This window comes from Astatotilapia calliptera, chromosome 4 (assembly GCF_964374335.1).
Source record: "Astatotilapia calliptera chromosome 4, fAstCal68.1, whole genome shotgun sequence".
Lineage (NCBI taxonomy): Eukaryota > Metazoa > Chordata > Actinopteri > Cichliformes > Cichlidae > Astatotilapia > Astatotilapia calliptera.
Window position 1 is genome coordinate 1,395,403 of NC_137425.1, and position 14,598 is coordinate 1,410,000.

At 45.2% G+C, this 14,598-nt stretch overlaps 2 protein-coding genes across 10 annotated transcripts in view; both read left to right on the forward strand.

Moving 5' to 3' along the window:
- The first annotated feature begins 341 nt into the window (after nucleotides 1-341).
- LOC113021419 (nuclear factor 7, brain-like) lies at nucleotides 342-4,654 on the forward strand. Its single transcript, XM_080300038.1, has one exon. The coding sequence runs from the start codon at nucleotides 2,378-2,380 to the stop codon at nucleotides 3,815-3,817; it is 1,440 nt and encodes a 479-aa protein (XP_080156164.1). The 5' UTR covers nucleotides 342-2,377; the 3' UTR covers nucleotides 3,818-4,654.
- Nucleotides 4,655-11,309: 6,655 nt separating this feature from the next.
- Nucleotides 11,310-14,598, forward strand: part of mvp (major vault protein) — a 13,557-nt gene continuing 10,268 nt past the window's right edge. For 3 of the 9 annotated variants that reach the window (XM_080300039.1, XM_026163874.2, XM_080300046.1), the window contains exons 1-3: nucleotides 11,310-11,465; nucleotides 14,222-14,400; nucleotides 14,512-14,598. The exon at nucleotides 14,512-14,598 is cut by the window's right edge and continues 109 nt beyond it. In XM_080300039.1, coding sequence (XP_080156165.1) covers nucleotides 14,237-14,400; nucleotides 14,512-14,598 — 251 coding nt within the window. In that variant the 5' untranslated portion in view covers nucleotides 11,310-11,465; nucleotides 14,222-14,236. Of the gene's footprint in view, nucleotides 11,466-11,547; nucleotides 11,574-11,724; nucleotides 11,971-12,441; nucleotides 12,545-13,040; nucleotides 13,333-13,481; nucleotides 13,775-13,814; nucleotides 14,084-14,192; nucleotides 14,401-14,511 lie in introns of those variants that run through there. The other 6 variants (XM_080300041.1, XM_080300043.1, XM_080300042.1 and 3 more) reach the window with 6 other exon arrangements.

The following is a 14,598-nucleotide window of genomic DNA, read 5'->3' on the forward strand; positions in this document are numbered from 1 at the left end:
GTGTCTGCTGTTAAGAGAGCTTGTGCAGATCTTTGTACATTAGAGAGTTTCATTCACTGTGTAAATTAAACACTACGGCAGTCTCGCAGCAGTCAGGAGCATTTTTGTGTTAAAATTTGTTCTCCCTGTTATTTGGAAGGAGTTTAGGTCAAATGTAGGGGGTGGGAATAGTAAGACCAGGAGATAGTGGAGTACCCTTAGAGAGCCAGCAAACGATTGGCTGAGCAGTCACCCCTATTGTTTATTCCTAACACCCCGCCAGACGGTGGGAAAAAGTCGGCTTAGGGCCCACAACGACAACACCCAGAGCCCCACCTTCCCAGGTGCAGACCAGACACCCCACAGGCGAGTCGGCCAAGGAAGCGCAGACCACCCCATCAGAGTTACCAACTCCTCAGTAAGGAAAATCGCTATTGGCTGTCCTAAAAGTCACTAGAAGTCGCTAAATGATGTCATCGCCTAATTTACATAATTGGTCATACTTGTGTAATTGTAACCAACGCTGTAGGAGAGAGAACATCATGGAAGATTCAATTAAATTAAATTTTATTTATATAGCGCCAAATTACAACAACAGTCGCCTCAAGGCGCTTCATAGATACAGAGAAAAACCCAACAATCATATGACCCCCTATGAGCAGCACTTTGGCGACAGTGGGAAGGAAAAACTCCCTTTTAACAGGAAGAAACCTCCAGCATAACCAGGCTCAGGGAGGGGCGGGGCCATCTGCTGCGACCGGTTGGGGTGAGAGAAGGAAGACAGGATAAAGACATGCTGTGGAAGAGAGACAGAGGTTAATAACAGATATGATTCAATGCAGAGAGGTCTGTTATAGTGAGTGAAGTGAGTGAAGAAGAAACACCCAGTGCATCATGGGAATGGAAGAACGCAGTCTTACATATTTGTTTAATATGTGCGTTGAAGGACATGTCCTGGTCAAAAATGACTCCAAGGTTCCTCACAGCGTTACTGGAGGCCAAGGTAATGCCATCCAGAGTAAGAATCTGCTTAGATACCATATTTCTAAGATTTTCAGGGCCGAGTACAATAACCTCAGTTTGATCTGAATTAAGAAGCAGAAAGTTAGCGGCCATCAGGAGGCACAGACAGGTCCACTCCCTCTCATTATACATGGAGAACAGGTAGAATCTGTCTCCACCTTCAGGTTTCTGAGGATCCACATGTCTGCTGATGTCACCTGGACCCACAGCACCATCACCCTGGTAAAGAACGCCCAGCAGTGGCTGCAGTTCCTCCATGTCCTGAGGAAGAATAACCTGGACCTGAAGCTGCTGCTGACCTGCTACAGCTCCTCAGTGGAGAGCGAGTTTGGTACTCAGGGGCCACGACTGAGAACAGGAAGGCTGCACAGAGGGTCATTAACAGCACCCCAAAACATCACTGACTGCCCTCTGCCAGCCCTGGAGGCCATGATCAGATCCTCCTGTCTCAGGTAAACCAGGGCCATCACAGGTGACCCCTCGCACCCCGCCCACCACCTGTTTCACCTACTGCCCTCTGGTCACGGCACAGACACACAAACACACATCCTGCCCACCCACCTCACCAATCTGAGCCATGGTGTGAGTAACCCTCAGCTCTCAGGTGACTCCCACACCGACTCTACTCTGACCGAGTCTTCTCTTTGCTCTCCAATCTGTGCTTTATTCTTATTCTGTGGAGTAATTTCATTGTACATTGACAATAAAGGGCTATTCTATTCTATTCTATTCTATTCTATTCTATGTTGCACTGGTCACATCTGCCTCTTAACACAGAATGTAAATATTACCAACACATGTTCCTATGAACTCAAACTTCGTGGAGCTTCTTTACTTACTGCACACCTGAAATAAATGAGTTGACATGATGAACCCCTCTGAAGTTTTGAGATAAGAAATTTGCTTTTTTGAATGTGAAGCCAACGTACAAATGTTACAGGACTAAACTTCAAATCTTCACAGTATCAGTCAGAACTTTGTTATCCTCATTGATTAAACTTCTAAAGTTGAGACTGTCCTGATGAAATTTGGACAAACCTGTTTTACAGTTTCCAACGGCTGACAGGTCGGCTTTTGTACTCTGGGAAAAACATCTTACCTGAGCAGTTCTGACAAAGCCCCGCCCCCCACTGACTCACTTGAAAGAAACTAGGAAACACCTTGCTATTGTTCCTGACTAAAGAGACACACATACACCATCAGACCAAAGTACCAGCTTCCTCTGAGCGAGTCCAGCTGCAGGACACAAAGACAACAACAGCCACACTGAAAGTAAGTTAGTCTAAACATACGACTCAGAGGACGTTTCAGTGAAGAGGAGAAGGAGAACCAGGACTGACTGTACTTCCTGTTTTCAGCTTCATTCACAAACTCGATGGCTTCCGGATCAGACAAGGATCTTAACTGCTCGGTGTGTCAGAACATCTTCTCAGATCCTGTTGTTCTGTCATGTGGCCACAGCTTCTGCACAGACTGTCTGAAGAGCTGGTGGAGAGCAGACTCAACACACAAGTGTCCAGTTTGCAGGAGAAGATCTTCAAGGGACGATCCACCTCGTAACCTGGCTTTAAAGAACCTGTGTGAGTCCTTCCTACAGCAGAGAGATCAGCGAGCTTCAGAGGGTCTCTGCAGTCTGCACTCTGAGAAACTCAGACTCTTCTGTTTGGACCATCAGCAGCCAGTGTGTGTCGTCTGCAGAGACTCTGACAAACACAACAAGCACAGATTCAGACCCATCGATGAAGCTGCACGACAACACAAGCACAAGCTTCGGGAAGCTCTGGAGCCTGTAAAGAAGAAGTTAAAGGTCTGTGAAGAAGTCAAAGTGAAGTTTGACCAAACAGCAGAACACATTAAGGCCCAGGTCCGACGCACAGGGAGGCAGATTAAGGAGCAGTTTAAGAAACTTCACCAGTTTCTAGAAGGAGAAGAGGAGGCCAAGCTGGCTGCACTGAGGGAGGAAGAGGAGCAGAGGAGAGGGAGGATGGAGGAGAGGGTGGAGGCTCTGAGCAGAGAGATAGCAGCTCTTTCAGACACAGTCAGAGCCACAGAGGAGGAGCTGAGAGCTGAAGACGTCTCGTTCCTGCACAACTACAAGGCTGCAGTGGAAAGAGTCCAGCGCTGCCCCCTGCTGGATGATCCACAGCTGCCCTCAGGAGCTCTGATAGACCAGGCCAAACACCTGGGCAACCTGACCTTCAACATCTGGAACAAGATGAAGGACTTGGTGTCCTACACGCCTGCGATCCTGGACCCTAACACCGCTCACCCTGAAGTCCTCCTCTCTGAAGATCTGAGCAGCTTTAGAACAGGAGAGAGGCAGCAGCTTCCTGATAATCCCGAGAGGTTTGATGGAGACAGCTGTGCTGTCCTGGGCTCTGAAGGCTTTAAGTCAGGGACTCACAGCTGGGACGTTCAGGTTGGAGACAGCAAACTGTGGATAACAGGTGTGTCAGCAGAGTCCTGTCAGAGAAAGGGACACATACAATCTGGATTTCTGGAAATAGGGCATCAAAATGATCGATATTATGAATGGGCACCACCAGCTCCGGTGTCTTTTCTCCCAGTAAGGAGGAAGCTCCAGAGGATCAGAGTGACTCTGGACTGGGACGGAGGGAAGCTGTCATTCTCTGATCTTGACACTGACACACACGTACACACCTTCACACACACCTTCACTGAGAGGATGTTTCCTCTTGTTGAAGGTGACTGTAAGTATTGCACCACAGTGCAGGTGTTACCAATGAAGGTGTGTGTGACGAAACAGGCTCCCGACTTTCCTGCTAAAGTGAGGAATTCAAAACAGCCAATTTAAGACGTGATGATAAATTTGGATTTAATCTGTTTGGTTTTGGGCTTTTTAGTTGTCTTCTGGTTCTCTGTTTCCTCTTCCCCTCTATAGAGTTGTTAACTGCATTGTGTTTGTAATTTTTAATTTATGTTGATTGTTCTGATCCTCTGTACGGGTTCTTTATGATAATATTTTTAGTTTTACTTTCTTCTTTTGAGTTCACTAAATTTTGTACTCTGGTTTATAGTTATGTCTTATATTTCGTTCCTTGAGCCTAACCCCATGTCCCCTTGTATCTTCACCCACGACTGCAGACCTGCCGATGGTTCCAACACCATCATTGAGTTTGCTTTTTTTAATTTGGTAGCTGTTTTCTTCTGTTTGTTCCCCGTATTACTTTTCTTGTCACATCACCCTTGATTAGTTTCAGCTGTGTTTGTTCCCCACATTTTTCACCTTCCCTTGTTACCTCGGCTGTGTCCCAATTCAGGGTCTGCATGCTTGAAGTACGCGCACTACGCGTACTACGTACGGTGCGTAGTATAAGTACGAGAAGTGCGGAAGTGAGAGGCTTGTGAAATGGGACGGTATACGCTTCGTCGCGCTATTCAGGTTTCCTAGCAACCATGATACTAACCGCGAGACACGTTACATACAGTTTTGTGTGACAGAAATGAAGGAAAAAAATGTTTTGTTGGTCATTAATTTTTGTCATGACATCACTTTAGTTGAGTATCTGAGGCTGAGACCACAGGACTGTAAAACATGATTGTTGGGCTTCATTTCTGTGCTGAACAGTCATTTAAGATTAGCTAGTAAATAACAATTAGCTAATGTTGTTCATGAGACTAAAGTAAATGGCCTGCATTTGTATATATACGTATATATATATATATATATATATATATATATATATATATATATATATATATATATATATATATATATATATATATTTAAATATATATATATGTATATATATATATATATATATATATATATATATATATATATATATATATGTGTATATATATATATATATATATATAGGTATATATATATATATAGGTATATATGTAGGTCAAAGGTCACTCTTTCGAGGATGCCAATGTTCACATTTTGGACAGAGAGGACAGATGGTTTGAAAGAGGAGTGAAAGAAGCATCTATGTCCACTGTGAGCGACCATCTTTGAACAGAGGCGGGGTTTACGACACCAACTCTCTGCCATCTATATTCCAGTTTTGAGATCCCTCCCAGACACCTTAACACCCACTCACATCCTGGGCCATCTGACCTCAGGAATTCGCATGATAAGGTGGGGCCAGGTTTCACAATGAACACACCCGAAACTCTGGCTGATTGGGACCCACACCCAGTTTCCCACCTTGGCTCAGGCGATTAGAGGATCATCAGGGGGTCCTTTTGTCCCTCTGTGGGAGGTCACTCCCACTAGGTTTATATCTGGGACTCTCCACCATTTGACCTTAGAACTGAAGAAGCTTCTCGGATGAGAGGTGAAACGTCTTCAAGTAACTTAAAGAAGTCCAGACGCTTTTCTTTCCAAGCTCCTTTGACTATGTCTTCTAATGATGCTGCCTAAGGGAAGCATGTATAATGTAAACAGAATTGGTCCTAGCACTGAACCCTGTGGAACTCCATAATTAACCTCAGTGTGTGAAGAGGACTCTCCATTTACATGCACAAATTGGAGTCTATTAGATAGATATGATACAAACCACTGCAGTGCAGTACCTGTAATACCTACAGCATGTTCTAATCGCTCTAATAGGATATTATGGTCGACAGTATCGAACGCTGCACTGAGGTCTAGCAGGACAAGCACAGAGATGAGTCCACTGTCAGAGGCCATAAGAAGATCATTTGTAACCTTCACTAAAGCTGTTTCTGTGCTGTGATGAGCTCTGAAACCTGACTGAAACTCTTCAAATAAACCTCTGCAGATGATCTGTTAGCTGTTTGACAACTACTCTTTCAAGGATGTTTGATATGAAAGGAAGGTTGGAGATTGGCCTATAATTAGCTAAGACTGCTGGGTCTAGAGATGGCTTTTTGAGTAAAGGTTTAACTACAGCCAGCTTGAAGGCCTGTGGTACATAGCCGATTATTAGAGATAGGTTGATCATATTTAAGATCGAAGAATTAATTAATGGCAGGACTTCTTTCTTTTTCTTTTATACAGCGGTCCCTCGTTTATCACAGGAGTTATGTTCTAGAAATAGGCCGACACGCTTTTGAGCCAACTAAGAAAAGCCAGTACAGGAGAAATCTGCTCTCTCTTTCTGGTCCCTGTCAGGACTCTTGCTGCAGCATTTTGGATCAATTCAAGGCTCTTCTCTGTATGCTGCTGCCAAGTATCCGTCTCTGTATATCTGCAGCCTTTCCCGTTGGTTTATTTTTATCTATAAATCTCTGTTTAGGCTGGTTCCTTCTTATCTGAGTGTCTATATGTGTTTGTCCCCAAAGCAGCAAAGCAAAAGGAAAAAATCCTTTTAAATATTCTGCCCTTGTTTCCTGTAAGGATCTACAGAAGAAGCTGAAATGATCAGAACTGGTTCTGATGGAGACATTTAAGACTATCGTCATGGAGCTCTTTCCATCGGTGTGACTGCTTCTAATGATCTTGCAATCACTTATTTATAACTGTATGTTAGAACCAGGACTTCTGCACTGAAGATCAGTTGCATTTGTTTATTTACTTCTTATACAATGTATTGTACTTGTTGTTGTTCAGTCTAATTGTTGAATGTTGTCATTGTGCTTCTTAAATTTGTAAACTCTTAGTTCGGTCTATAGGATCAAGACATTCCTGTGATCCTGACCCCCTCTCCAGCCACTCTGTGCTGGGGGAGGATTATTGTCAACACATCCCTTGTGAAGATTCTGTTTCTTGTGTTGTCGGCTTCCTGCCCTTTTGTGGCTTCACTGTGTTGTGCACGGTGAACCAATACAGGGATTAAACCATATATTGGGTGTGGGGGAGATTACCATTTTATGACCAGGATGTTGTTAGAAACAGTTGGAAGTCACGCACACAGAGACACACACACACACATACACACACACACACACACACACACACACACACACACACACACACACACGTTCTTGCACATGCATACAGATGCTTACACATACACACATAGTGCCTTGTCTTAGAACCATTGGGGGGTTTCACGGTGGGAGGTGCTTGTGTTGTGTTGTGTTTTGTAACAGTTGTCAATAAATAGCTGCCAGCGAGCTGCTCTTTGAAGGACTTTGGGCTGGACACAGGTGAGGAGCTCCAAGAGCTGGTTCTTGACTAAAGACTTCCCTCGCTAGCAGGTTGAAGATGTTCTGTTAAGTCTTCTTTTCTTCATGATGAATAAGTCTCTAGACCCTCACGGCCCCCCTCCTGGACCCCCTGCAGTTTGCATATAGAGCCAACAGGTCTGTAGACGACGCCATCAACATGGCCCTACACTTCATCCTGCAGCATCTGGACTCCCCAGGAACCTACGCCAGGATCCTGTTTGTGGACTTCAGCTCTGCCTTCAACACCATCCTTCCAGACCATCTCCGAGGCAAGCTTTCCCAGATGAATGTGCCTGATCCCATCTGCCGGTGGATCACTGACTTCCTGACGGACAGGAAGCAGCATGTGAAGCTGGGAAAGAACGTCTCGGACTCCCGGACCATCAGCACCGGCTCCCCTCAGGGCTGTGTTCTTTCTCCTCTGCTCTTCTCCCTGTACACCAACTGCTGCACCTCCACCCACCAGTCTGTCAAACTAATCAAGTTTGCAGATGACACCACCGTTATTGGGCTCATCTCGGACGGGGACGAGTCTGCCTACAGGAGAGAGGTTGAACGTCTGGTGTCCTGGTGCAGCCACAACAACCTGGTGCTGAATGCCCAGAAGACAGTGGAGATTATTGTGGACGACATCAGGAAGCACACAGCCCCACTCCTTCCTGGACTCATTCCGCTTCCTGGGTACCACCATCACCCAGGACCTGAAGTGGGAGCCCACCATCACCTCCGTCATCAAGAAAGCCCAGCAGAGGATGTACTTCCTGAGGCAGCTGAAGAAATTCAACCTGCCAACACGGACGATGATGCAATTCTACACTGCAATCATCGAGTCCATCCTCACCTCCTCCATCACCGTGTGGTACGCTGGAGCCACTATCAGGGACAAACAGAGACTGCAGCGTGTTGTGCGCTCTGCTGAGAAGGTGATTGGCTGCAGACTCCCATCTCTGCAGGACCTGTACACCTCCAGGACACTGCGGCGTGCAGCCCGGATCTCAGCTGACCCTTCTCACCCTGGACACAGTCTGTTTGACCTGCTCCCCTCAGGCAGGAGGCTCCGGTCCATTCGCACCAGAACCTCTCGCCATAAGAACAGTTTCTTCCCCTCTGCTGTTGGACACATGAACAATAACCGTATGACTGTTCCCGCCACTCACACATGACCCTACGCTGTGTTCACTGCATCATTCCATGTTTGCACTGATCACCACCTGCACTCATGTATATATCATGTATATATCATGTATATACCTATCTACTTAACACTTTTAATTCTTATTCTTATTTTAATATTTTCATGTCTATTTAAGCGTAATTTATGACAGTATGTTTGCACTGAAGCACCGCAGCAATTTCCTAATGTTGTAAACCTGCTCAACATTTGGCAATAAAACCCTTTCTGATTCTGATTCTGATTCTGATTCTGATTCTGATTCTAAACTAGCGGGGCCTGTGGAAACACAGACCCAACAGTTGTAACTTGTCCTGCCGTCTAGGCAAGTTTTCTGCAGGAAAAGGGTCCTAATGTCAATGTAATGTTAATTCGACTTTATCTGGATAACAATAAATTAGATAACACGAGAAGTAAAGGAATTGATGCTTTATTCTCAGTATGTCCTGACTGTGTAAAACCTTAGACATTCCTCAGATTACTAAATATTACAAGTAACAGTTAAAAAAGTGATCTGGGCAAAAAGTGCTTGAACCTCTGACTCACTTTGCAGATGGGCTGGTGAACCACGTGACTGTGGCTCCTGTACTAGATTTTAAGCAGCACTTGCAGGAGTCTTCAGTCACTCCTGGCATGTCCTCTCCTCAGACTGTGAGTTTGGACCCTGATGAGCTCACACTGAGCTGCCTGCTGCCCACATAGGAGGAGGTAAGAGCCCGAGGCAGGTCACTGCAGGACTCCACTCTGAAATAATGAGTTAAGTTAACCTCCTGCAGTACTGCTAAAGAGCTCTAAATAAGCAAGTTTATAATTTAACAGCTGAACTTGAACTTTTATATAGTAGGTTCAGTTTCAAGATTCTTTATTCGCCACATGCAGAGTTATACAAGTAGAACACGCAGTGAAATGTAACCTGACACGCTGCTCGACTTGTGCAAAAGGGGAGAGAAGAAGAACATTATATACTGCAAACATTAGGTGACTGTGCAGTAGTAGCATGTATGCAGCAAGAATTCTGTACATTAAGTGAATTAAATTAGACAATATGAACATATTTAAAATTAAAAAAGAATTTGAAATGTACATTGTACCGATGGGTTTCTTCGGTCTAAAGCTGATTTACAGATCTCACCATTCTGCTCAGAATTTCTTATACCTTGAATTTGACAAACATAACAGGAGCTGAAACTCAGACTGTAACTCACCAAAACCAAAGTGACTTCATGAGATTGTTAAACTAAAGAAAAGTAGCAGGAAGTTCTAACTACACTCACACTGCTGTGGACATCTTTCATTTTCTAAAGGTGAGAATGTCCTGATGGAACATAGTGCAGGTACGGCAGGTTTATCCGTACAGCAGCTTTCACACACGATTCAAAGTGCTTTGCAGAAAAAAACAAGAACCAAAAATAAAAGAAAGACAAAACAAAGGCAGAAATAATACTATTAGTAACAGCATCAACAATAAAAACAACAATAAAACAGCGATGGTGCAGATTTCTGATTAGTTAAAAGCAAACACTCAGTTTTGGTTGGAGACGTCAGACCTCAGTGGTTCCTCCTTCAGTCGACTCTACACGATATAAAATGAGCTCCTTCAAATCTCACTGGGGCACAAAATCTGTCAGAGTAGTTGTATGTCTAAGACACCAACAGGCTGATTTATTTACAGCTCTAATAGGAACTCAGGTCCTTGTCCACGATTGTGGTTTTTCCCACAGGTTGACGTCTTTCGTGCCCTGGAGTCAAGATGTCAACTAAGCTGCATCGATCACAGCTGTTCCCGGGATTATCAGGTTGAGTCCTTTTTGAAAATCTTTCAATATGAAGGATTTTTTGTTTCAAATGGGTCAGTTTGAGATGTAAAGACGAATCTACTGCTTTTTGTTGTTTGTTAGTTTGATTGTTTTTGGCCTTTTGTTGACTTTTATTTCCTTGAAAGAGTAGTTGTCAAACAGCTCGGTGATTTTTGAGGTGATTTCAAATCTACATTTGAGTAACAACAACAAAAGACACGATTCTTTTTGTTGTACATTATCATCTTTAAATGTGAATCTGAAATAAAAACAGTAACTGATGTCTGATAAAAACATTTTACATTTTTTACTTTCTAAAAATGAAGCATCACAGAGAGTTTGTTGAGAACAGTCGGGGGAAATCTTCAGCTCCGTCTCTGTATTGTTGTCATCAAATTAACTGGGACTGTCTTTAAGGCCTCATTAAAGCCCACTTTCTCTTGATTGGCTAACTTCCAGAAGCCTGCTGAGGGGCTGTGCACTATCGTATAAAGAACTGTGCTGTGGAACAGTTTTCTGTTTCTCTCGTCTGTTTTCTTGTGTATGTTTGTGGTTATTTTTCAGTTTTCTCTTTAATGTTGTTTCATTTCTTGGCCTGATCTGTAGCTTTGTTCTGTGCGTCTGTTTTTAAAAGGTGCTGTAAATAAAGTTATTCTGTCACAGCAGATTATCTCCCACTAAAGTCCAGATGAACAGAATTTCTTACCTGATGATTGAGCGTCTGAAGTATGAGGTGTGTATCACTGCACACTTTATTTAACCTGAATGTGTGACATCAGAACATTGTGTATGTATATAACCTGACAAGAGGCCCATTTATAACATGAAGGATAGCATGTAGTTCATGTGTTTTTCCAGCAGAGGGCGCTACTAACACAACAGCCCTGTCGGGATGTGGGAAATTCCTCCCTCTCCAGAGCTCCTACGTAGTTACTGACCTGAGGTGCATATTTCTGTGTTTTTCATCATTTATGCTTAAAATGTAATGTTTTTAAATCTTGTTAATCTATGAGAAATGTGGAAATCGGAATTTCGACTTTTGTCCTGTGACTCACAAATTCACCGGATTGTTAATAATAGTTATGGTTCAAAAATATTTTAAATACTGTGTGTGTGTGTGTGTGTGTGTGTGTGTGTGTGTGTGTGTGTGTGTGTGTGTGTGTGTGTGTGTGTGTGTGTGTGTGTGTGTGTGTGTGAGAGTGTGAGTGAGAGAGCGCGCGCGCGTGTGTGTCTCCCGGACCAGATGACTCGCCTCTGCTGATCATTTCCGGGTTTGCAGATCTCTCTCGTCTTTCCCGCAGTGACTGCACTTCGGTCGGTTTTCTCCTCCGTGTGTGAGTCGGGACCCTGAGAGCAAACACAGAGCTGCCTGCTGCCTGCTTCGGGAAGAGGTAAGACCCCGAGGCTGTCTGACCGCTGCAGAACTTTGCTCTGAAATCTCAAACTTTAAACTTCCGTAAGTGTCGGAGCAGATTTCTGAACAGCTGAAACAACTGAAGGTGGGGCGTGAACAAACATTACCCCACTTTTAAATCGGCTCATAGTACACCCGAAAAATAGCTTTTAATTGATTAGAATCTGAACTTTAACACGTGTTTGAGTTTCATTTTCAGTCTTCTGTCCTTTTGTTGTTCGCCTTGTAATCGGAAGGTTTCCGGTTCGAGCCCCGGCTTGGACAGTCTCGGTCGTTGCGTCCTTGGGCTACTGATGGTGGTCAGAGGGCCCGGTGGTGCCAGTGTCCGGCAGCCTCGCCCCAGGGTGGCTACAGTGTAGCTGCCATCACCAGCGTGTGGATGACTGGATGTGTAAAGCGTACAAATACAGGCCATTTGTTATCACGTCTCTGCTTATTCTCCTTTTAATCACTAAAAAAAATCTCAGGGAAGATCGAACTAGGTGAGTGCTGCCTCAGTCAAACACAGGGGCTTTCATTCAGAGTGTTTTAACGGAGTTTTGTGGGTTGCCAGGTTTGTAAACCATTCCATTTGCTAAGCGTACATGAGCAGCTGTTTGATCCTGCAGAGCCGCCTCCTCTGTCAGAGCTGATCATGTTACAGAGGAGAGGGAGCCACCCTCACATTTCCCATGTTATTGGACAGCCTGTGATGATGAGGTGAATGCTGCTATAAAAGCGCTGCAGGAAGCTGCTGACACCTCTGATACACGTAAAAGATGCTACAGGCTGAAACTGTCTGCGTCTTTACTCTTCAGCTCCACCTCCTCCACCCAGGGCTGGATTGGTGGTTTGGCACCCCTCCCCTATCTTCGCCGTGCGCACAGGCAGCCTGTAGAAAAAGTTCAGTGTGGAGAAGATGGAGCTGAAAATCTGAGAGAAAACAAGAAGAAAGTAAAAATAACAGCAGAATTAACGACAACCGTAGTAACAGGTAGTAAGCAGACCTCACAGCAGGCCGCGGCTGCACCAGCTGTGGAGACGTGAGGAAGAGACGAGGAAGATGAGACTAACGTGGTGAGAAAACAGGTGGAGGGAAGCAGAGATTGAAGGATTCGGCTAAATGAATGGCAGCTCTGACCATGAGCTAAGACTCGACTAAGAACTGACCCTGATCAAACCCCGCTTTGATATTTATAATAATAATAAATGAAGCGGGCCGCCGGCGGCTTCATCATCCTCCGAGCGTCGCTGTGATCTGTGTGATTGATGGGTGCGAATCCAAAACAAAAGACAACGATTTCAATTTGAACTTGATCACATTAAAAAGTTGACAGTAGAATTTCTCATTTAAAAAGCTTCGTGCTGCGTTATTAAAGCTGCCCGCGCGGCTCCTTGTTCAGACGGCTTCACCCGCGTGTGCGAGGTGGAGGAGAAATACCCTGGATTACACCAACAAAGGTGGATGCAAATACTGTAACATGAGGTCACGTGGTCGGGGTTGGTTTAAGCTGATTGGATGAAGCTGCGGGTGAAGGAGCAGCTTTCACCACAGTCACACCTGCAGCGCTTCCTGTTACCTGCTCGCCGGTTTCATGCTTCCTCTTTTATTGGCTGTGCCTGACCAGGACGCAGCCTCGTGCAGAGCGTTTAGAAATCTGCAGACTACAGAGTTCAACGCAGTTTGGACACATCTACCTGTGTTGGTCAAGGAAGTAGTTTCGTGAGGTCACTTCCTGTGACAGTCATGGGAACCGGAATGTGAGGTTTTGTGGTTTAACTCAGAGACACAGGACGCGAGGCCCTGAGCTGCTGTTTGCAGAAACACGCCCTGTGCTCGGCGGCTCCAGAGCCACGCCTCCTCTGTGGGTCATCAGTGTTCGCACATTGACTTTATTGTTTTCTTTGTGATTATTGATGATCGGCTGTTTCAGGTCGAGCTTGTTTTTCAGGTCATATGACACTCTGACTTTGAGCAAAGTGCATGCAAATGTTATTGGGCGCACGATCCTGCGGGATTTGTGGAGCCTGCTGTGTCTGATTCAGTCACAAGTTCCTCTCAGACTCCGTTTCAGCTCTTATCTCAGCAGCGCGTGAATGTTTGAGCTGATATCCTGACGCCAGTGTGCTCAGACTCACTCACTGTGTGATGTGTTTGCTCTTCAGGGTTGTGGATTCAGCAGAGGACGAGGTTTCGTGTTTCTGGTCGTGGCTCATAAACATGTCGCCAGAGTCTTTACAGACCTGGAATTTATGGAAATATGGAGATAAAATGACTAAAAGGCAGGCAGCAGACTAACCCGGCAGGTGAACCTAAACCCCGGCAGGTGAACCTAAACCCCGGCAGGTGAACCTAAACCCCGGCAGGTGAACCTAAACCCCGGCAGGTGAACCTAAACCCCGGCAGGCCTCTTATTGGTGAAACCTTTGCACCACCCACAGACTCGTGCTCTGCTGTGGAGGTGTCAGCCAGTCGTTTACAGAGACTTTGTTAGGGTCTGTGTTCAATAATCAATAACTGCCATCAGGCGGCTTGTATTGATTAGCTGTAGAAACAGGAGATGCTGACAGATGTCAGTAAAAAGCTGAACCAGCGTGAAGAAGTCTTCCCTCAGAGTCGGTTCTTTTTTTCTTCATTTGAAATCAAACGTGATAAAAATTGTTTTTTAAGGTTATTCTCAGCTTTTCTCTTTTCCTGATACACTTCCTTCTTTCCTCTAATAAGCCCCGCCCTCTCTATGCCATCATCTGCAGTAATTCGCTGACATCATGTCTAAGAAGGCCGGAAACCGCGGGCCAGAGATGGAGGGGCTGTTGGAGGCATCGATCATCCGGATCCCTCCGCATCACTACATCCACGTCCTGGACCAGAACACCAACATCGCCCGAGTGGAGATCGGACCGCTCACCTACATCCGCCAGGACAACGAGAGGTCAGAGGAAGCCGCCCTCCGGCTTCAGCAGGAAGACCTCTGACATTCAGGCTTCCTCGGGAGGAGCTCAAAACTTCATAACATCAAAGTCTTCTCCTTTTTTTCCCCCAGAGTGCTTTTCACTCCGGTGCGCATGGTCATGGTGCCTCCTCGTCACTATTGTGTGATCGCTAACCCCGTGGCCCGCGATGACGACAA

What these genes read in the sequence shown, in the direction of transcription:
- LOC113021419 (XM_080300038.1), top strand. Translation starts at nt 2,378, where the DNA reads ATGGCTTCCGGATCAGACAAGGATCTTAACTGCTCGGTGTGTCAGAAC.